The following is a 23962-nucleotide window of genomic DNA, read 5'->3' as shown; positions in this document are numbered from 1 at the left end:
TGCCCTTCTGCCTGCTCTGCCAAACTTCTGGGAAACCACTTGAGCAGTTGATGGATTGCAGGATATGAGTGAACTATAGCAGAGCCAGACAGCAGATAAGGTTAGGTTGTCATCAGCTGCCCAGGATTAAAAGTTGGTAGCTCTCTTTGGAGAAGCCTGCAGGGAACATTAAATGATGGTCACATCAATCCCTCCAGTAAATCAGTGTCATTGAATCCTCCACATCTCAGCTACTCTCTTGCTGGTAGCTGGCATTATCACCCTGGCTTTCTTGCCCAGACAATATATTGCCGCAGGGATTTGGAATAGCAGACTTGGGTTATAGCAGACACCTGGCAAGACAAGGAGGAATAGCATGTTGTCATAGCCCCAGAATTTATAATAGAAAAGCTTAGGTTAAAATATATTTTAAAAATTCTCCAGCAACTTGTTTTGAGTTGATACATACCAAAATATTAAATGCAGTTTCCTTTTGGCCACATTACCTATATGTTTATATGCTGCAAATAACCTCATATAGATGTATGCATTCTTATACTTAAAATGATAGTGATGTCATGAAAAACAAAAATAAAGAGTGAAAAGCTGTTAGAGGAGAATAGCAATTTTGAGATTAATCTGTCAAATCGCTTTGCTCTTTTGCAAAATTTGGAAGAGATGAACATTACAGACCAAAATGAACAAATAGACAAAAACATCCTTGAATCTGTAGCACCACCACTTGATACAGATAAAATATTTGATGAAACTGTTGATTTAATGAAAAAATGATGGACAATGAAGAATATCGGAAGTTTCCCTAATAAACTGGAGTATGTTGAATTTTGCAAGACCATAAGAAACTGTATCCAAGAAGAAATGTGTCAGTTTAATGTGAAGCTTGTGAAGACGACAACTGAAGAAAACAATGGGATTAATAGAGCAAACTGCAAGCTTATACATACAAGAAAGAAAGGTTTCACATTAAAATGTGAAGATGGCACTGTGTGTAGAACAAGATAGAAATGTTAGAAATAATTGGAAAATTCTATTCAGAGCTATACTTTATTTATTTTATTTTATTTTATTTTATTTTGAATTTGTATACCGCCCTTCTCCCTGAGGACTCAGGGCGGTGAACAGCCAAGTAAAAACATCAAGTACAAATATTAAAATACAATTAAAAATATATAAAAATTTGGCTCCATTAATTAAAAACGATGAACAAAACAATTAAAAACACTTAAAAAATTAGACCAGGATCAAGATCACTCAAAAGTAACAACACCCACAAAAGAGGAAATGCCAGATATCCTAGTGGAGGAAGGATCAAGTGCCATAAAATCAATGAAAAATGGCAAAGCTTCAGGAAATGACTGTGTTATGGTTGAAATGCTGAAAGCTGGTGATCAGTTTACATAAGATACTTGAGATGCCTCAGAGAAGAAAAAATACCTGATACATGGAAAAATGCTGAAGTGATTCTTATACACAAGAAAGAGGCCCAAGTTGATTTAAAGAACTATCACCCAATAAGCCTTCTCTCAGTCATCTACAGGGTTTTCACCAAGATTAGCAAAAAGAATATTGAGGACATTAAATGACGCACAGCCAAAGGAGGAAGCAGGGATACATTGTGGCTACAGCACAATGGATCACATCCAGGTTGTTTAGCAAATCATTGAAAGGCATGATTATCATTGAAAGGCATGATTACACCATGCCTCTGTGCATGGCTTTCATTACAACTATGAAAAGGTGTTGGACTCAGTATTCCAGCAATCAATAATTAATGCATTGCTCAACCAAGGCATAATCACTGCTTACATAAACTTACTACAATCAATATGTGAAAAACAATGGTGACAATTTGCCTTAATGATGGAAATCAACATAGAATGAGGTGTACTACAAGGCGATACAATATCACCTATCCTTTTCTCAGCCTGCTTTGAAGAAGTATTTCACAAACTAGACTGGGCAAAAGATGGAATAAAAATCAATGGTGCCTATTTAAATCACTTTAAGATTTGCAGATAGCAATAGCACTTAGACTTATATACCGCTTTACAGTGCTTTAGAGCCCTCTCTAAGCGGTTTACAGAGTCAGCATATTGCCCCCAACAATTTGGGACATTTTACCTACGCCGGAAGGATGGAAGGCTGAGTCAACCTTGAGCCTGGTGATGATGTTGTTCTCTTCCTACAAGACCCAGAACTACAAAGATACATACAAGAGCTGCACGAAGCAGAACCATTTGGCTTAAAAATAAACCTGACAAAGAGCCATGTTATGTTTCATAAATTCACCAAAGAAAAATGTTTATAACTGGAGAAGAATTAGACATAGAAGACCACTATATATAACTTGGCCGGCAGATCTCAATGGAAGATGATATAATAAAGAAAATTGAATTGCTTGTTAAATATGGTTGGGAGGCATTCAGCAAGCTAAGCATAATTTTCAAGAACAACCTCTCTCTCTGTCTGAAAAGTTTTTGATCAGTTATGCTACCTGCTCTAACGTATGCTGGTGAAACATGGATACGAACCTCACAATTGATACAAAAGCTTTGAGTGGTGCAAAGAGCCATGAAAAGATACATGCTTGGGAATACAAGACAAGATAGAAAGTCCTGCACATGGATTAGAGAACAAACAATATGATATCATCAAGAGAGTAAAAGAATTGAAATGGAGATGGGCTGGTCATATAGCAAGAACTGATGGCAGGTGGACCAAGGCAGTCATAGAATGGATCCCACTTGATCAAAAGCATCCAGGAAAGGGACCTAAAACAAGATAAATCAATGATATCAGCAGGTATTGTGGACCCAATTGGCAAAAGAAAGCTCAGGACTGTATTTAGTTGGAAACATGTGGAAGAGGCCTGGTGGACAGACAATGGTGTTGATGTTGATTTAAAATAATTACACTAAGTTTACTTTACTGTAGAGGTTTTTCATTTATTCCACTTTTTTTCTTTTTAGTCCCTTAATTTGATGGATAAAGCTCAGTTGATAGAGCTGAGCGTTTACTGGCTGGATGCCTTTCTTGATGCTTACGTGGGGTTCACAGTATATGGCACTAACACTGGAAAATAAACTGTAACCAAATCTTGCAAACTATCAGTAACTTGCAGATCAGCAACTTTACATTTCAAATAATTACTGTGTTCATTTTACATAAAATATTAACAGGGAGACCAGGATACCAGTTCATTTTGGCTTCTAATATATTAGCTTTACAGCTTTTTTTTTTACTTCTCCAACTGGAATGACTCCCAAAGTAGTCCATTAATCAATACAAAGTTAAGGTAGTTACTACAAGCCCATTAAAAAGGAGATACGGAATAGAAAATAAGCAACTCTATGTTGTATTCTGTAAGTTCATGTAACTTGCAGTGAAGAAACAGACACAATTACTACTTTCATTTACAGAAATAAAGGAATACTGCAGAATTCTTGTACTTCGTGTTTAAAATGAAGGATGCCATATAGAACTTTTATTATTTTTTCTCCATTTCCTCCTATTTACCATTCCAATGTTCTTTTGAAATAAGTACCATACTTCTAAAGGTTGATATTAAGCAAAATAATTTGCATTGTCAGATCATTCCCCAAGTTATATGTTGAGAAATGAAAAGTACGAGATATACAGGTAGTCCCTGACTTACAACTATTCATTTAGCAACTACTTGAAGTTACAATAGCATTGATAAAAGGGACCTATAACCAGTCCCGTCATGATTATTGCAGCATCTCTATGGTCACATGATCAAAATTTGAACATTGGTGACCAACATGTTTATGAAGGATGCGGCGTTCCAAGGTATTATGATCATCATTTGCAATTTTCCCAGCTGGCTTTCAACAAGCAGTCAACAGGGGAAGCTGGATTCACTTAATGACCATATGATTTGCTTAACAACCATGGCAAAAAATCAGGTGCAACTCAATAATTGCCTTGCTTAACAACAGAAATTATTGTCCAAATTGTGATCCAAAGGACTACCTGCATACATGCCCATACATTCTTCATGGAGTTAATGCTCCTTTGACTGCTCAAAATTTCTGCAGTAGGTGCTGTTTGCATATCACAGTGAAGAAGACCAAGGGGAAGAAATATTTCTCCATACAGTTTGTTGATTAATTAAATTTGTATGGTTATCTCACCGAAGGCGACTTTGGACGATGTACAATAAAAAAAACAGAAAATAGATAACAAATACAAATATAAAAACCAAAAATACAAACCATTGGTGAAGGGGGAATAAAAAATGGTCCTTTAATGAAGAAGCCATCTAGACAAGTTTCCAGTTCCACTACAGTTCCTGGAGTGCCTAATCAGGTCTGCAGGGCTTTTCAGTATATCAAAAGGGATGGGACCAATCTAATTGTGAAGGGATGGATGTTTCATAAGGTGGGGGCCACAGCAGAAAAGGCACTGGAACCCACCCAACGTAGATTATTAGCTAATGGTACTTGCAGCATGCCTTCTCCAATGGGTCAGGCTGATGTAAATCAGGAGGCGGTTCCTTAGTAGCCCAGCCGCAGCCCATGAAGAGCTTTAACGGTTAAAACCAGTACCATGAATTGGACCCAGAAACAAACTGGCAACCAATGCAGTTCATGGAGCACAGGTGTAATAAAAGCTGTTCTGGGAGCACACATAAGTGCCCAGACTTCACCATGTAAAGTATATTGCAGTAATCTAATCTGAAGGTATTAGGATATGAGTGATTACAGGCAGGGCCTGCTGATCCAAAAATGGGCACAACTGCCACACAAGCCATTGCAAGGAAATCATTTGAATATTGTATATTGAACTCTATTAAAGATATCAGATTTTGAAACTCTTTAAACATTTTTATTTAATATTTAGGATTTGAATTTAATCAGTCTTAGTTGAATTCTTTTCAGCATGTAATTTTTAATCCTATTTCAGCTGTTCCTTCTACTCTTGAAAAAAACCTGTCTGCTAGTAATTATAGTAATTGCAGATTGCAGTGGCTTATTTGGAAGAAATATTCAGTTAGCTTCCATACTTTACTGTTTGGAATAACACTCCCCCCCCCCCATTTTGATGGCCTCCATTCTGCTGGTGTTCAGAAGTGGTAAAGGGAGAGTGAGACCCCAGTGTTTCACTCTAATAACCCCCAGTTTAAGAATCACTGGTTTAAAGAGTCTTGATGGTACAGTGGTTAATGCACCCTGTTATTAACACAGCTGCCTGCAATTTCTGCTGGTTCGAATCTCTCCAAGGCTCAAGGTTGACTCAGCCTTCCATCCTTTCTAAGGTAGGTGAAATGAGGACCCAGTTTGTGGGGGCAATAAGCTGACTTTGTATAAAAATATACAAAAGAATGAAGGCTATTGCTTAACGCATTGTAAGCCGCCCTGAGTCTCCGGAGAAGGGCGGCATATAAATCAAATTAAAAAAAAAAAAAAAGGCTAGACTTCTTCAACCAGTCACTTTGTATGCGTTGGTTTTCAGCCTCAAGAATTCTAAATCAGTACGTCTAATTTCATTGATGATTCTGAGAATTCCAGTCCAATAATCTGGCATTTATATTGTCATTACTATTATTAAGAGAATTAGTATTATAAATATTCCCCTAGCATGCTATAAACAAAATGAATAATTGTTTTTAAATGTTTGTTGGATACTTATTTACCATGAAATAAAGTAATCTGGATCCTTTCTATAGAATTTCATTTTCTAATGTGTGCCACTGTGTTCACAGAAAAAAAATGACATTGTCTTATCTTATTCGGCATCCAATGGCAATGGTCCTAGGGTGAGAATGGGGAGCAGAAGAGTCCTGCTGAATCAGCTTTTTTTTTGGGGGGGGAAGAGAAGGGTATCCCTCGTTTGCCATGTTTTCCCTTCGAAAATTTTAGAAAGAAGTATCAGAACATTTATATACTGCCAGTCATCTTAATTAGCCCATTATAATGCTATAGACATATGTAAATTATTTGTTGAAGTCATTTTTAAGGAAATATCTGGAACAATTTCTGATCAACACAACCAATTTCAATCCACCCTTTAAGTGAAGTCATAAAAGTCACACCATACTATTAAACTGAGACAAATTAATTTTATTATGCTTCATGATGAATTGCCACCAGTGCAACATCCTATTCACTGTACATTTCCAAAGAAGAGGAAAAAGAAGAGCCAAAAAGAAAATTCACATACCGAGAAGTTCAATTTGATGAAATGGAAAACTGAATGATTTGAGATGTTTTCAGAGTACAAGTCGCTAGATGCTATTGTCTAAGCGCAATGTTTAGAGACAGTCCTCAGGCTCATTCACTACTTGGCAAGGCTACACGGACAGTCAATTTAACTGATGCAAAAGGCTGCCCTGGCTGCAAGAATTAGTAGTAGTGATTCAATGACAAGAAACATTGCCTCCTGCCCACACCGAGAGCAAGAAAGTAGAAACATGCAGCTGTGACCTTAAATCTAATTGTAACTGCGGTCATGCTTTAAATTAAAACCATACAATATGCTATTGAAAGCAAAACAGTTGAATGTTTGTGCAATAACGTAGATATACTTTCTATAGGGGGGGAAGAATTGGGTAAGTGATTAATGGATTATACAAGTATCCTCAAAATAGTATCTCTTTTCAAACTCTTCCAACTTTAGAAGCATGTGCTTAATTTACAAGTAATATTGCTGAAGACCAATTGAGCAATATCAACTCTTTAAATGCCCCTCTATGAAACTAGAGCAGAAAGCCTACAGGCTGTTCTGTAGGCGACTAACATTTTCTGTCATGTGCATAACTTTTAACCCATCTTCATAGCATCATTACATACTCACAATCCTCAAGCCCACTAGCAGCAATGCTAACTGAAAAGTTGTTCTAGCACAAAGCAGCGCCAGAGATACAACTGAAATGAAGATACTTTGAAAATGTTCCTTTCCAAGTTGTTTGCATCAAATTAAAGTTATTCCCTTTGGAATAAACTTCTGCTTATCACTTCTTCTTTCATCAACATACTCTTTAAATCCCATCCTTCTTACAGAATTAAAAATCCAAATACTAGACATACATTATAATTGCATTAAACGTCCAGGCCAAATCATGCAGGTCCAGCCTGCCAAGATCAGGCCAACACTGGATTTCAATAAAGATAATTCCATCCAATATGTCATGGATAGAAGAAAAATGAAGAAGGAAACAAGCAGGGATTAATTGTACTCCAAGTATGTCTCACTTGAAACCTTCTGCATTTATTAAGTGTATTCTTACTGAGAGTAGAGTATTAGCATTGATAAAGCTTATCTTAAATGCAATACTGCATGAAAAATAAGCAGATAGTCCAAACAGTAAGTCTCCTAGTAAAGATGAAAAATTAAAATAAAAACTCAAATTTTCCCATCATGTATTGGAATGCAATTCCAAACGCAGGACCACCCAACTTTTAAGACCATATCCCTTATTTCTAGTGAAATACTGCAATGTGCAAATTTGGTATATATAAAAAACAGTGGCTTATAAACCTTATAGTAGTGAATCTCTCCCCCTCAAAGCAAAAGATAAATAGTTCAATTAGCTCTGTTTACTCTTGCTTTGAAGTCTAGAAATTTAGAGTCAAAAGGAAACAAGGCAACAGTGACCCACATGCTTGAATAGCCATAGGAGCCCGTGAGAAATACTGTATTTGATGGAAGATTGCCCACCCATTGATCTGGATAACACAAATAGAGGCCAAGTTCAGAAAAATAGAAACACAGCCAGATGCTCATTGGCCTTCTAGCAACAGTATTTATCATCTAGTGTTGTCACAATCAATCAAGTATAGGTTTAAGGCTCCATCTTTATTTATTTTAGTTATAGGATCCAGTGTCTAACTGTGTTGACATGTCCCATAATCCATGAAAACTGCAGAGTTACACTACTTAAGTTCATTTATTAGCATACCAATGCCCTACATTAAAAAAAATTAATTTACAACCATTATTATTCAAAGCAAACATCAACTACAGCCCTTCAGTAAAAAACCTTATATAAAAATAAATAACGACTGCAGCAGTTGCCAAAACTCCTCTTTGTCATGAACGACAGTTGGGAAAAGTCACAAAGGTGGTTTCTATCAGATTTATTGACCAAAAAGTCTATTCTTAAATTCAGCATTCAGGTATCAAAGCTCTGATATAGGCAACAATGCTCTGGGTCAGGGAAAATTTTCATGATCACTTAATTTTTCTAGTGATTGCTTTACAGCTTGAAGACTAAATCTGAATGGTAGTGTTATGAATTGAAATGCTCTTCATTTTATCAGCCTCATCCATGAAGCAGAGTTTCCCAGATGAAGAGGCTAAAACTAGGAGCTGCATTGCTTAAAGTATGTAGTGCTATATTAGGTTTTAATAAGAAAATCTAGATACAGAAAAAGTAGGGTATGAAAATAGTGTTTTCCTTCTTGCAATTATAACTAAATACATTTAAGGTGTGTTTGTCAATCTCACAGATTACGTTAAAACTCCCTTATTGATGGAATGGAAAGTATTCACATGTACACTAGGCATCCGATGTAAACTTTTACATATTAAGAAGGGAGTAGCCTTGTATAGGATGACAAACCTTTACAGATTAAATGAGGTATTGCACAGATTAATAAAAAAGCAAAAGGCAACAAAAATATACAGTAAATTGGTAAAACATTTACATGATAATTTTACAGAATCCATAGACAGAAAGTTTAGTATTTCACCGTAAAAATATATATAAGATATAATATATTGATCAGTCATCCCACTCATCATCATCTTCAAAGTCTTCTTCATCATCTTCATCCTCATCTTCATCTGTAGTTACAAAAATAGTTATTTGGAAAGAAAACTTAAAAGTCTTAATAACTAAGACAATTATTGGTAAAATTATTATGGTGCGTATCAATTAACCAGCATTTGTACCGTTAAAGATGTCTATGCAAATTAGGATCTAGGTGTTAGATGAAACAATCACACACTAAAGGCACAAACTTGACTTCTAATTTATAAGTGAAGGTCTTAATGAAGAAGTTGTTTTGGGTTCAGAATTGCCCTACTATTTCAGTGACTCTCTGTCAACTTGTTGGGTTGAATTTAAGTTTAATTGATCAAAGTACGAGATTCCGGTTTTAGAAGTGTTTTCTCAGTTTTGATTGTGAAAAAGGAAAGCACAGGTAAAAATTCACGGCCATGAGTAAAAAGTTTAAATTTGTTGTTAAAAAGGGTCATCGAGTTAATCTGACTGCTAAAGTGATAAATTATTCATTATGTAAAAAGGAGATAATCTTAATTAAATTTTAATGTTTGGCTAAGTACTCGTGCATTGACAAATATATCCCAAAGCCGGAGACTGAGCTCACTAGATTTATGAGCATCTCTTAATCATTTGTCAATCTAATCAATGATTTCTGGCCAACAGGTTACTCAAGAAAAGGAAACCTATTTCCTGAGTCATCATTTCTCTTTACATTTCCTCTTATGTAATGTTTTATTTTCATTTCAAAAACAGAATGTCCTGATTCCGTCCTTCCTTCCTTCCTTCCTTCCGAAGAGCTGACAGAGCAAAACTAATCAAAATGTCTAAGCCTTTGTTTGATTGTTTAGTTTGGAGACCTATTGTTGGGATCTCCATAAGCCAGAACTTTGTCATTCACTCTTAAACCATTTCTTTAAACATTCAGCTTAATGGATCTTAATGACACGAAGCTAAAAGGTTATTCCTTTCATGAAACTTCTCAAAGAGAATAAAACAGATTAGAATTTGCTTCAGAAGATGCTGAGCATCTAGTACTGCTGCAGAGATAAAAGCTAAAAAGTTATTTCCTATTTGATGGCATTGGAGTAAATCAAATATTGATTTCCTGACCTACCTGAAGAATGAATGGCTTTGCTCCTTTTCTGCATAACTTCCATTAGTGCACCCACAATACCTGATGTAGGTGCAGGTGTAGTTGGTACAGACTCTTGGCCATCAGATACCTTAGGCAATATTAAATATATAAGAATGAATACAACAGCACATATATCATTTATTTTCAGAAGCCTGAAATATATATTTTTTATATATCCTTCATTATTTTTATAAATAACTCAAGAGGGTGAACATACCTAATGTCCCTTTTTCTTCCTATTTTCCCTACAAAAACCCTGTGAGGTAGTTTGGGGGGGGGGGGAGAGAGAGACAAGGGAGAGAGAGAGAGAGAAAGACTGGACCAAAGACTGGACTCAGCCAGATTTTATGCTTAAAGTCTGACAAGTGGTAAAATATGAGATGTTCTAAAAAAAAACAAAAAAAAAAACAGGCTGATAAAAGCATTAGGTTTAAAATCAACTACATTTTAGACTTCCAAAGTAATAGTTTTTGATATTTGGGATGCAGATTTTTGTACATAAAGATAAAACAAATATCAAACATCAGCAACCCTGAAAACTCCAAAATGAACCTTCTTTGAAAAAAATAAGCTCTCTTAAAAAAGACTACTAGAGAAAAGATCAGTTGAACAGGGGAAGATGAACAATGAACTTCAAAACTTAACATCTAGAGCACAGAAAGGACAACTCTTACTTATTTGGCAAATTCATTTAGTTATTATTCAAATATATTTGTAGAAGGTACAGTATATAAGATGATTTTGTTTTGTTTGTGGAAATCTTCCCTGCTATATCTTCCCATTTTCTTTCATTATTGGTTTATTTTAGAGGCATTAGATTTTTGTCCAATAATTTGGAAATAATAACCAATCATCAAATTTCAAAAGCTTGCAAACACTCTTGCATCTGCCTGCAATCTCCCTGATCCACACCCATCACACCCTCCCCCACCCAGCAGCAGCCACTTATCTGTCTATCGGCCTAGGACTTGCCACTTCCTGCTGACTTCCCCTCTTCTTGTGGGAAGCCTGCAGGAAGTTGTCTTGTCTAACTACTTTGGGATTTGGTTAGTAACAACAGTCAGGACTGCAAGATTGCAAGTGCTAAGTGATGCAGTCGTGCTTTGCAACCACATTGTTTAGCGATAGAAATTCCAGTCCAATTGCTATTGTAAGTCGAGGGCTGCCTATAGAGGAAAATGGCTTTAAAAATAATCAGGAAATTTGAAGCCAGAAAGAATGATACTCACCGACTTCAGCTGTATACCTTGTCGTATTTGATCAAGTAGTGCATCTCTTCCGGTACAGGAGACTGGACGACTACTGTTTTGTTCTACTTTTTTTAATTGGGCACCTTCTCTTATTTGATCTAAAAGAGCTGATTTATTTGCTGAAGGAGCTGGAACCTGATGGTCAACCTCTAATGGAAGACCAGGTGGAGGAGGAGGACCAGGAGGTGGTGGGGGTGGGGGTGGGGGTGGATGTCCACTACCTAATGGGGGAGGAGGGGGAGGAGGGGGGGCAGAGGGGGCAGAAGAATGAAGTGGTGGTGGAGGAGGATATATCCTGTTTGGTGGAGGTGGTGGCACTATAGTACCAGGTCTAGAAGGAGGTGGGGGAGGAGGTGCTGTTATTGGAGCTCTCGAAGGAGGTGGGGGAGGGGCTCCTCTTCCCCTAGCAGGAGGAGGAGGGGGGCCTGAGCTATGTGGTGGTGGTGGAGGAGGAGGTGGACCGCCTCTAGATGGTGGAGGTGGAGGTGGAGCTGAAAACAAAAACAATTGAAAGACACAGAAGAGTATTTATTCACTGAGACAGCTCTCTGACACCAAGACTGACAGTATTCAAAATACACCAATTATTTAAAAAGCATTCATCCATACTTCACATACTCCCTGAAGATGCTCTTAAATTGTGTTTAACTTTCTGCCACTCACATTTATTGGTACAATCTGTTAAAAAGAGATAATACTATTTTCACCACTTATAACAACATGAACTTTTATTTTAATATCTAGTAAATATATTCAATGGGCAATATTTTTACTTAAATGTTACATCCTGCTGCCAATGTTTTTATCTATGGAGAGGTTGAATATTCATAATTTATTTGTTTTGAAAAAGAATTACCTATTTGTCATACTGAAAAAATGTAAAGCATAATAAAATTTAAAACAAAAGACAAAATACATATCACTATATCTCCAGCCCCAGAAAATGATCAATTGAAGCACTAGAATTATGTTCTGTTATAGCTCAAAGATAAGAACCAGTAAATTACCATAACTTGGAAGCTAAAAGGATCAGTTTGGGTAAGATATGCAGAAAACTCCAAGTGGTTAAAGCAAGGAAGTGCACAGGCAAGATGCAAGACATAATGTGAAGCTTCATTATCATCTTCTTTGCTACTTATCATTTCAGAAGAGTTAGAATAGTGAAAAACCTAAGCAAATTTGCACATATTTTACACTCATTTTTTAATACACAATCCCCACCACTACCGGGTCCAGAGCACATACTAAACAGTTTGGTCACAAAGTTATATTGGTAAATGCATTTCATTCAGCTACGACTAGTATTGATTGTCGTAAGTAGAGGGGCTTGCTATTAGAATACATATAAACACATCAGAAAAATCAGTTACACAAGATAGTTTAATCAAGACCGCAAGATACAAACATTCAAGCCGTGATCATTTCTTATTACACAAGACTTACACATAGTCTGCAAATACTGAATTGGAGAAGTATTGAGATAAGTCAGTTAGTATCCTTAGCAAGATAAATTAGAATGTCACTGTGCCTAGCATAGTTATGTATACAAATCATAGCTGGAACTTAAATGCTAATACCATGTTTACCCAAAAGGAAGACAACTCTAAAAGAAGAATGGACAGAGACATCCCTATGAATCCAGACAAAAGATTGTGTACCATGCTTCCTCACCTTTCCAAATGGAGATTGCCAATTACAGCTGAAAATATCATGGAGCTTTCCTGCCACCAACACATGTGTTTATATGGGTATATGCACAAATATAAGTTTTGACAAATATGTTATCAGAATCCACACTTTTAAAAAAAGGCAAAATTGAGTGGATGGAACTTGGGAGGGACCCCAAACCAAACTAATTAATCCAAGCTAATTCCCCCTGAAAAAGATATTCCATTTATAAAACAAACTGGATTCCAAGTGGATGCATCAATCATTCTCTTTCACACAGGAATATACAAGGTCATATATAAACTACGTTTCCTTCTTTTCTACCATCAAAAATGTGAAAAAAATAGCAACTAATGTGGCTAGAGGGTAAGAGAGACTGGACTGACATGAAGAAAGGGGAAAGATAACTGAATAGGGAAAGCAAACCTTCCCTTCCATCCACTTAGACATTCACCCTTCATAATAGTGATGAATGCAGCCACCACCTATTTTGACAAGAGTATTCTATACTCCTCAGAAAATATAAGCTAATTCTTTCTCTCTCTCTAACACATGTATACACTATTAATTCATAGTTAATTATTTTGGGGGGAGGAATTGTCTTCCTATTAAGTAAAAAGGTATATGAAAACTAAAAAGACCAGAATTCATACATACCACTGCAGCGTGGTGGGCCTAAATTATAAATGTAGCATATATTAACTTTCACTGAAGTTAATAATGGGGGATAAATAATAATAAAGTCTAACACGTTCCCTCATATCTTATATTCAACCAAATGAGACTGATACTATACTGCATGACCCTCACTCTAGCATGATAAAGTATTTATGTATTCAGTGCTCATACAATGTTAAGTATTGTAATATTATATTACTACTATTACTAATATATTATAATTATTATTTGTTGTCCTCCAAAAAAATTATATTCAACCATTAGAGACATTTGATGATGATGATAATTGAATGAAGATGTATAGAAGTTTTTACATTACTTGGTATATTTTAAAATTTGAATTCTTATTTTTGGCTTTGTTGTTCCACTGGGGAAATATCAAGATGTTTGTTGAAATGAATTGTAGCAATATGTTATAGGCTACAGAGTTTATGGCTCAAATAATAGAAAACATTCTCTGTAGTATAAAGTGATATATTTGCAAGTGTGGCTTAGTACTATAATTGTATTTTAACAAATGCGCAAATAATACTTTTAAATCAACAGAGCACTTTTTAAATTACCCTATTTAAATATTCTAAATCTTCTGTAGAGATTAAAAAGCATAATCAATAGTCTGCATGAATAAGAGAAAACTCACCTTGTCTACGCAATTCATTTTTAATTGCTTCTACTCCTCCTGTTTTTTCAATAAAATCATATATAGCCTTGGAAGTTTCTTTGTCTTTCAGCTGAGCCTCTGAAATTCCACACATATCAAATAGGTTTTTCAGTTCTGGATCCAAATTGTTAACCTACAGGAAATATTATCAGAGATAATTGTAAATTCATTCTTGTGACTAAATGTGACATAATTTGTATAAAAATGTCCCACAAATTACTGAATTCCAAATAAGTGAACAAGGTTGAAATCTCTGAGACACGTGAATTTCTGATATTTTTTTAAATTGTGAAATAAATAAATTTGGGTTAAATTGTTGAAGACTGCAACCCAAATACACGGATCACAGTTAAACTACTTTTCTATTTTTGTTCTAGAACAACAGGACTGTCCATCTAATGAATTAGTAGTCAGAGAAATTAAGTTTCATATTAGACTAACTTAAATCTTCACCATGCTTACTTACATCAAAACCTGTGTTTGGGTCCCAGCCAACATGGCCAATGTGTCTGAAACAAGGAAGAAGAAAGCTTTAGATACATGAGGTTAAGACAACTGCAATATAGTAAATAACTGGCAAGGTGATAAACAGATGCTATAATTATTTTCCTGATCTAAGAAAAAAATGGAAAATGTTAACATAATAATGAAATGAATTCTATACTTAATTCTACAGACTCCAAAAATGGCTCAGAATTTTCTTGACAGGAGTAATCAAACCATAAATTTATCAGATACCATCACCTTGATATTCATCCTCCCTAAAATTAGCAAATGCTGAGGCTCTCAACGGAAGGAAGGGAAGCACTATACATAGAATTGCTTTCAAAGAAAGACATATAATTTAATACTGTACTGGTTTTATCTTCTATTAGAGTTCACCACCCTTCTTTGTTCCACTTTCTTTCTGTGGATTCAATATAGTGTTTTCTTATACTAACACTTTTTAGTGTTATACTAACACTAACTACATAAGCCATCAAGTCTTTGATTTTTAAATGAAGCACTGAAGAGTAATTATTGTAGGACATTTAATACAAGGAACTCTTGCTGTGCAGGTAGGATTATGTAACTGATTGGTTTTTCTACTGAAATGCAAAGAAACACATCTGTGGGTTTTTTTTTTTTTTTGTAAAAGTGAAATCTTAACAAATTAAACAGGCATTCTTACTGGAAGTTGCTTGGAGTTCCAATATCTGCCTTTGTCAATTTTTTCTTTTTTGCTTTTCCTTTTTTCTTCTCTTTGGTATAGGAGATATTGTTGACTTGTGAACCATAAAATCTATTGGTAGTGATTTCTGGATTTTTGATGTCAACAGTTGCCATTGGCAGACTTGGACCTGTAAAGAATACAACTAGACTGTATGCTTGATTTGAATTGATTTTTCTTTCTTTTGTTAATCTGTTGGTTTCAGTATTCAAAAGCATTGTAAAATGTTTGAAAACAAGGAAATATTATATATATGAGAAAGGTTCAAAAGAATGTATTTCAAAATTTTTGAATCACCTAGTGCATGGTTTCAAACTTGCTGGGTTACGTTGCCGTCACATGACATTTTGCCCATTATCAGAGTTGGGGTGGGCATGGCCTACACGTGATGCATCCAGCCCGTGGGCTGCCAGTTTGACACCCCTGACCTAGTAATTGCTCCTACAGTAGATATCAACATACTTCTTGAGTGCAGAACAATGTATGAATCTTATGAGTGTTTGATTAAAATGCAGAAATTATAAACAGATTTTGAATACACATAATAGCTAATTTATTTTAGGGTACAATCCTAAGCAGTTTTTCCCAGAACTTACACACTCTATTTAGTTGACCTACATCAATATATTACTAGGAAAGAATACTAAGCAAACTATTCACTATCAATATATCATAACCTATATACAAAAAGTTTTAGTCTGTTATGAAATAAACTATCCATTCTAATTAGAATTTGGCTGTCCATAAGGAACATACAAATGTAAGGAATTTCCACTTCTAACACTGCTATGTTGGTATCCAACACAGAAACCCCTGCCATCACAACATAAGCACTTTTCCATTTCTAAAAGTTAGTGAAGATCAAAGATGTCTATGAGTTTCATCCTTTGAACAACTTGACAATACAGCAGCTACAAATATCCAATAGGTTGATATCTTCTCCATCTTCAGGTTTTCTCAAAACATAAAATGTCATGTTTCTGAGATCCTGGCTATTCCCCAGCTGCTCTTCAAAGGGTTAAGTCTTTTATACAATAAATCTGTTTCTAATCCATCACATACATGAAAAATGAAAATGGATGATACAACTCCAGAATATAAAAACTAATTCTGTTAAATCCCCAATGTCACCCCAATAAATGCTGCATACACAATATTTTTTTTTTACCAATAGCATTGGAAATATAAAGTCGAAGAATTTATAGATTACAGGTAATCCTTGATTTACAACCAAATTGGGCCTGAAATTTTGGTTGCCAAGCAATGTGGTTGTTAAGTGAGTCATCAAAATAAGGATCTAATTTTAATGCAGTGAATCACTGTGATTGTTAAATGGATTAATTCTGCTTCACCATTTGATTTTGCTTGTTAGAATCTAGCTGGGAAGGTCACAAATTATGATCCCATGACTGCAAAATGCTGCAATCATTGTAAATGTGAGCTGGTTGCCAAATGTCTGAATTGCAATCACATGGCCACAGAGATGGTGTGACAGTTGTAACTCTAAGGACAGGTTGAAAGTCACAAAGCATCAGGCTAGAAACTGGGAGACCATAACTTCTAGTTTTGCCTTAACCATAAAAGCCAACTGGGAGCCATGAGCCAGTCACCCTCTCTCAGCCCAACTCACTTCACAGGGTTGTTGCTGAGAAAAGAAGAGGAGGAGGAGGAGGAGGAGGAGGAGGAAGGAGGATTAGTTGTTTCCCAGCTTCAGTTGTTTATAAAAATAAAGTTGAAACAAATAAATTGTAATTTAGTTCTATTTTGAGGGAGTGAGATTGGGGTTGCTGTCTGCTCTTTTCCAAAATAGCTGCAGTCATGGGGGAGTCAATCTTCTCCCCCCCTTCCTTCAAGTATTCATGCTAAATAATTTGATTACTAAAATAAATTAATAAAATCCCCTCAGAACTGTAGTCACAGGCATCCAAGCCAGTATTCAAGCTTCCTGGCTTGATCAACACTGGCATTTTCAAAGTCATGCTGACCTCCAGAGGCAGCCTTGCCCCACACAGTCTTTTGAGCTTACAAAAGCAAATGCTAAGAGAGTGGGAAGAGGGATGTGTATAGCAGGAAAGGTGAAAGCAAGTGCCTGCAGGGAAGCGTAGGCAACATCTGGAGTTTGGCAGCTATTAGAAGCAGGAAAGAGGATTTTCATTCAATTGCCAGGACCACAAGCTATGGTGAGCCGCATATACTGGTAAAGGATCTTGTCTGGAGCTTGGAGGTTCGCCAAGAGCTCAGTAGCAACTAGAAGAGGAACAATCACATTGAAACAGCACCTCGTCCCAATTAGTGCTAGAACTTTTGGAAAAAAGCAAAGGTTGTATGCTACATTATAGACCTTGCCAACTTTTCTTTGAACTGAGTTTTAAAAGACTATGTATAAAGGACTGTGTATTACAGACATATTTATGTGGCAACAGCTGCTTGCAAGTCCTCAAAGAGTGGAGTAATCCTCTGCTGTTCTTGGGGAAGGCTTGTGCTGCAATAAAGTACTATGTACAGAAATGCTACACTGTCCACTTTTTGGAAAACAAAGAATCCTCCGTCCCACAATTGTTTTGATGTTATATTACTTAGTTTCTTCAATTGGTTTTGTTTTTAAGTAGTCAAAAAATATAAATTGCAATTTTGTGCCAATATTAGGTTGCTGAGAAGTGAAAAGGTGTAAATGTAGAATGCAATTAATTCTTACAAAAAAACAAAACAAAACCTCAGATACTTTATTTTCTTCCTACTTAGCAACTGAAATTTCTCAATGAATTTTGAATTATAACAATCTATTGTCAGTATGTGAAAACAGGTTAAGGAAGACTAAGATTAGAACTTTCTCATACAAGTAGCATACATGTTTTATATTGCAAGAATAAAATTAAAATTGTTATAATTTGTGACTTTTCACTGTTGCATTCATATTACCAATTGAAAATATGGGCATTCTAATCATTCTCAGAAATGCACTTAAAGATGGCAGTTATGTACAATGATTATCATGTTATAGTTATTAATAAAAACCTTACCATTTGGTAGATCTCTCCTTTTCTCTGTTAGGGGGGAAAACACATATGAGTATCATTCCATTCATGCATGAAGTTAAGAAAAAAGCTAATAAATATTTCATCCATTTTAGTAAAGGTTTTAAGTAATCTCTAATGGTCTGTAAATGATTCCAGATCCTCTATATAATCCCTCCGCAGGACCACTATTAGCTTAAAAAGTCAGTTTTTCAGTGTAAATGACAGTAAAAAAGTAAGAGAAACACACAGACACACCTTGCTGTCAAGAAGTGGCAGATTTTTTAAAAATTATCTCAACATTTTAGTACTTCTGGACAGTTTGCTGATCCATTGTTTCTATCTTACAAATACAATACAACTGAATGTATGCAATTCTAGACAAGTAAATAAAAAGAATAACTGATTGACAGTGTAACATTCTATAATTACTTCATTTAAAATATATATGAATTTTTAGATTTATAGTTCACAAATGTGTACATATTATATGCTTTACCATATTAAACAGAAGCAATGTGTTATATTGTGCAGTAAGATTTTCAACAATTAAAATGTTAGAGTTACAAATGTTACATATGTAAGAATAAGTTTTTATTTTATCTAAAACTTCAAAAACCTCAAATATATTATAAAAAGGATATGCACTAACTCCTCCATTACTTTTGCAAATTGTATCCAAAAGGACAACAATGCACTTTTTTAAAACAGCTGAGATACTACATCTGAGTTCTTAATTTGAACAAGATAAAATTTAAGATGGATTTTAAACTCTTTTTCTATTTGACTGAAAGCAACTCTGCCTCAGCAAAATGCATTTAAACTTTTTTTTTAAAAAAAATAAATGTGCAGTAATTTCGTCCCCCCACCCAATAGAATAAGACAGGTTATCTCCCACCTACATTTTGAAGCAGCTCTGATGTGATTTATCTCATCATTTGAAAAAAAAAAATCTTGACATAATAAGGGAACAAAAACAGGATGCTCTGTCTCTTATTATATCATTTTTCATTCTAAAATCCTTATCTGTCAGTAAATCTATATTGTAGGAATTATAGTGTTGGAAAAGTTCAGAGTACAGAGTCCAATGCCTTACTTCATGCAGGAATTCATATTAAAACATATGAAGGCTAGAAGACTCATGGAAAACTTTCTGTAATCAGAACTAAATCCAGTAGTGTAATATAGACTTAGGAGTCCATCTAGTGGCTAAACAACTTCTGTCCATAAAAAAAAAAAGAAAAGAAAAGAAAAAAGAAAAGGCATGACTAAGAACGCCAATAATATCTTTGCCGTAACAGATTTCAATTGTTCCAATAAATTTATCTTACACTGATTTTAAAAACAAATTCAAAATTCTATTTTGTATGGAAAACACCCAAAAATATTTACCAGAGTACTAAACATAATTCATAGAAATAGTTTCTTAGAGAATGGGAGGTTAAAGAATTTCCTTTATGTATATAGCTGCTGGTATATATATTTACATATACATATATAGGGGCCTGGTGGCTCAGCAGACTAATAGCATTGTGATTAACACCAGCTGTCTGCAATTACTCTAAGTTCGAATCTCACCAGGCTCAAGGTTGACTCAGCCTTCCATCCTTTCTAAGGTAGGTAAAATGAGGACCCAGTTTGTGGGGGCAATAAGCTGACTTTGTATAAATATACAAAAGTATGAAGGCTATTGCTTAACGCATTGTAAGCCACCCTGAGTCTCCGGAGAAGGGCGGCATATAAATCATACACACACACACACACACACACACACACACACACACACACTACGTAATCTCTGCCCACTGGGTCATTACCCTTACCTAAACAGACAAAAGGAATGAAGCAAAAAAAATAGCGGGAGGAGGAGTGATTTCTGACTTTCTGGCAGTTTCCCCATTGGGTTTCTCTGTGGAAAGCTGGCAGGAGCATCAGAAATCAGTTCATCCTTCTTCCTTTCTCGTGGTGCCGTGAGTGAGGGGGCACATGGGATATAGGTTGGAAAGGGGATATCTGGGATTCAAGAGCTTCCATGTGGTTTTGGGAAAGGTGTGTGAGTATGCACATGTTGTGGCCCGCCAGCAGCCTGCCCGGATCATGGCTGATCCCAACAACGAGGAGGCTGGTGTGGGGTCGTGCCAGCAGCCTGCACAGCTGGCGCTCGCGTTGGACAGCGAACAGGCTGAAGATTATGTGGTGTCAGAGGCAGAGACTCAGCCAGGTCCTTCAGAACCTCCAGAGGCTCCTTCAAGTGGAGAGAGTGAAGTGGAGGAGCCTCTCCTCAATGCTCGAGCACGCAGGACTGCCAAAAGGCAGGAGTGGCTACTCAGGAGGAGGAGGTCTCCTCGAGAGTAAGGTTTGAGGATAATTGGCCACTCCTTTAGCCTATTTAAGTCACACGCAGTTAGTAATTTCTTGCTGGAAAGAACGTGCAATTATTAAAGAGCAGTTTGGATAGTGAGTGTCTTATCGTATCTTGTTTTCTGGGCTGGTTGCCAACCTTTGCCGGACTTTGTTCATTCTTGGTACATTATAACTTTGATAAGGACCGTTGGTGTGTATCACAATCCTTGGGAATCCGGACCTGGGGCAGAACAGCACAAGAGATGCTGCATTGATCGAAGACATTATAGCAGCATGTGTTAGGGAAGCATGGATTGGGGAAGGTGCACAAGAGGATCTGCGTGGGCCAAGTGGGATGCTTCCCAAGTGGGGAAGGTGCACAAGAGGATCTGCGTGGGCCAAGTGGGATGCTGTATGGTTTGATGGAAATTATACTTAATTCATAATGTAGCTGAACATTAAAAATTAGACAAAAGTATCTAGGCAGCTAGGTAATTTCAAGCTCCAGCTCAGTACATTATAATGCAGAAAAAGATGAATGTAAACTAAAAATTCATGAACCCAGTAGTATATAGTATACGTATTTTGTGTGTATGTACCTATGTATGTATGTGTATAAAATTAAACAGAAAACACGTATTTGTGACACTAAAATACCATATATTTAGTAATATATAGTAACTAACTTACATAAGTTAGGTACATAAATAAAACCCTAACCCTAACCCTGACCAGAGAGCAAAATATTAGGGTATTCTTATTTCCTAACTGAAATGCTCCTCCAGCAGATTTCTTTTGCCAGCATCTCTATTTTTTCATGTTTTTTTCAATTAACATGCCATATATTGTTGCTTTGAGCACGTTCAGTCTTGTGCTAAGCCAAGCTAAGAAATCCAATTTATTCATTTAAAACTTGGATGGGTTAGGGTTTTATTTATTTATTTTAAACATTTTTTCCTTACATATCTTGGGTTTATCCTACTTTATTTTTTGGTATCCCCATTAATTCTCACTGGCCTGTTTTGCTAAATTACAGTTAGCTTTTATTATTTACATTAACCCTTCTAGAAAGGAATAATAATATTTAATGAATTAATTCTATAATAGATTACATAGCCACCAAATCTAGTTTGTAATAAATTTTTCTAAAACTATCATGCACTGTGTAGAGTGATCCATTTTGCACATATCTGCATATGTTCTCTTTTAAATTCAAATTGTGAAAAGTAATTACTTGCTAATTAATACACAGAAGAGCTTTGAGGCAATGATGTTCTTACAGAACTTATTTAAAAAAACAAAAACAAAACAAAAATATTTTATGAAAAGGGGTTTTTTTAAGCTTAATTTTAGCACAGGGGCAATAAGTTCAGGAAGTATCAGCACTGGCCCAATCAACTCTATCGGATGCTGCATTAGTATTGGACAAAAACTCCATTAATTGAAAACCTGTTCAAGCCGAACTGTTATAAAGCAAAGTAGGGAGGGCACAGATTAATTGGGTATGACCACAGCCAAAGGTTTCCTCTTATAAGCTAGAACTACAAACAAGATAAACAAGCACTGAAAAACTATATAAATACCAGATTTTCTCTGCCTTCGTCCAAGCAGGTCTGTTATAGTCTTTTGGAATTTTTTAGCTTCTTCTTCATTAGCAAAATTAAGACCCATCTGACATGTCTGAAAAACAATAATGTTCATGATCAACCTAAGACAGGGAATAAAAATATGCAGCTCTTCTGAAACTATATAAACAAAAATCCACTGAACAAAGTAGGCTTCAGATCCCCCCCGCCCCACGTTATTGATCTCATCTGGAATTAGGAATACTTTATTCTTATATTTTTTCTATTATAAGCTAAGTAAGCTAAGATTAAACATAAATTTCAAGTAAAAATCAGTCAAGCAGTTATATCTGAACACTAAAATGTTTGAAAATAATCCATAGAAATATAGACATCACATAAAATTACTTAATATTTCATAAATTACTTTAACAGATTAGATTTAACATAAAGTAATCACTTTTCCAAATTAACGCCTGAAAATACTTACATCTCCAGCAAAGGTATGAAAATATGCTCTGGGACTATTATATACAAAGTTATTATATAATTCTTGTTCCCACAATTGTTTTCCTTCCTGCAAGAGTGATGAGGGGGCAGAAGGAGAAGGGAAGACATTGAGACAATAAATTATTGTAAGCAAATATGCATGGATTTATATCTCACCTTTGGACATTCAAAGGTTTTACACTCTTTCTGATGACTTTGCTTCAGATTAAAATTCTATTCTTAAAACATAGAAACTAGCTTAATTTCTTGGTAACCTGTACTTTTGTAGTATAAATCTGAAAATGTGCTACAATTCTAATGTAACTTGTACTGTCTCAGAACCTATTAAAACAAATATGGACAAAATTCAAAGATAGGATATGTACCAGTGTAAACAGACCAGATTTTTCCCCTGAAGTTGTAAAAGCAAAAACTAAGCTATTTATACTTTCAGCAAGAAAATAATATCTGCAATAGAATATGAAAAACGAAGTGCTTGTTTTCTGAATAGCATTCTTTATCCATATTGCTTTAGCAATTAATATTTAAACAATTTGTATTATATGCAACTGCCTATGATGCAACATTTTCATAAGATAAACAATAGAAACATAAACTAAATATGGCAAAAAGTTTTTACCTTTATATCGTATATTCTGATAAAATAGGATCTTTGTGGATTGTCTTTTACAAGGCAAGCTACACCACAGCATTTCTTTGACCACATAGCATTGCGTTCCGCTGCATATATCTGGACGACCACAGAGCACATTGTCTAAAATAAAAATTTTAAAAATACTATGTTAAAATTTAAGTATCATCTTTCCATTGTCTTCTCCATTAGTCACAAATAAAATCTTGCAGAATTCATCTGATGAAAATAGTATTTCCAGGCAGATAATGGCGCACTCAATTTCTTTGAACGTACTACAAAATGCCACAGGACTCAAAGTAGTAAAATAATGTATTTGAAAAACACTAACATAAAGATACATCAACTCCTCCCAACTTTATCACAATTGTAACTAATAAAGTATTGATTGTTCCAAAAGTTGTGTGTACAGTGAATATCATCTTATTAGTGTATCCGTTAGTTTATGCACTTTATCAAAGTTTGGCAATTCAGAGTAGATGACAGAACAGAGTCCATTTTGTACATTAATGTATTGACATATATACCTAACATACCTTTGGCTAGGG

At 35.4% G+C, this 23962-nt stretch overlaps 1 protein-coding gene across 2 annotated transcripts in view; it reads right to left on the bottom strand.

Annotated features, from left to right (window-relative positions):
• Positions 1–6068: 6068 nt before the first annotated feature.
• Positions 6069–23962, bottom strand: part of WASL (WASP like actin nucleation promoting factor) — a 29459-nt gene continuing 11565 nt past the window's right edge. The window contains exons 2-12 of one of the 2 annotated variants that reach the window (XM_070947149.1): positions 23403–23537; positions 22764–22850; positions 22292–22388; positions 18372–18395; positions 15313–15481; positions 14608–14650; positions 14121–14274; positions 13460–13477; positions 11114–11625; positions 9864–9972; positions 6069–8808 (exon numbers count right to left, since the gene is read on the bottom strand). In XM_070947149.1, the coding sequence (XP_070803250.1) occupies positions 8747–8808; positions 9864–9972; positions 11114–11625; positions 13460–13477; positions 14121–14274; positions 14608–14650; positions 15313–15481; positions 18372–18395; positions 22292–22388; positions 22764–22850; positions 23403–23537 (1410 nt within the window). In that variant the 3' untranslated portion in view covers positions 6069–8746. The remainder of the gene's footprint in view (positions 8809–9863; positions 9973–11113; positions 11626–13459; positions 13478–14120; positions 14275–14607; positions 14651–15312; positions 15482–18371; positions 18396–22291; positions 22389–22763; positions 22851–23402; positions 23538–23962) is intronic. The other variant, XM_070947150.1, reaches the window with a different exon arrangement.

This window comes from Pituophis catenifer, unplaced genomic scaffold (genome assembly GCF_029215685.1).
Source record: "Pituophis catenifer annectens isolate HBS135680 unplaced genomic scaffold, rPitCat1.0.hap2 SCAF_7, whole genome shotgun sequence".
Lineage (NCBI taxonomy): Eukaryota > Metazoa > Chordata > Lepidosauria > Squamata > Colubridae > Pituophis > Pituophis catenifer.
This window is presented reverse-complemented; position numbering and strand designations above follow the sequence as displayed.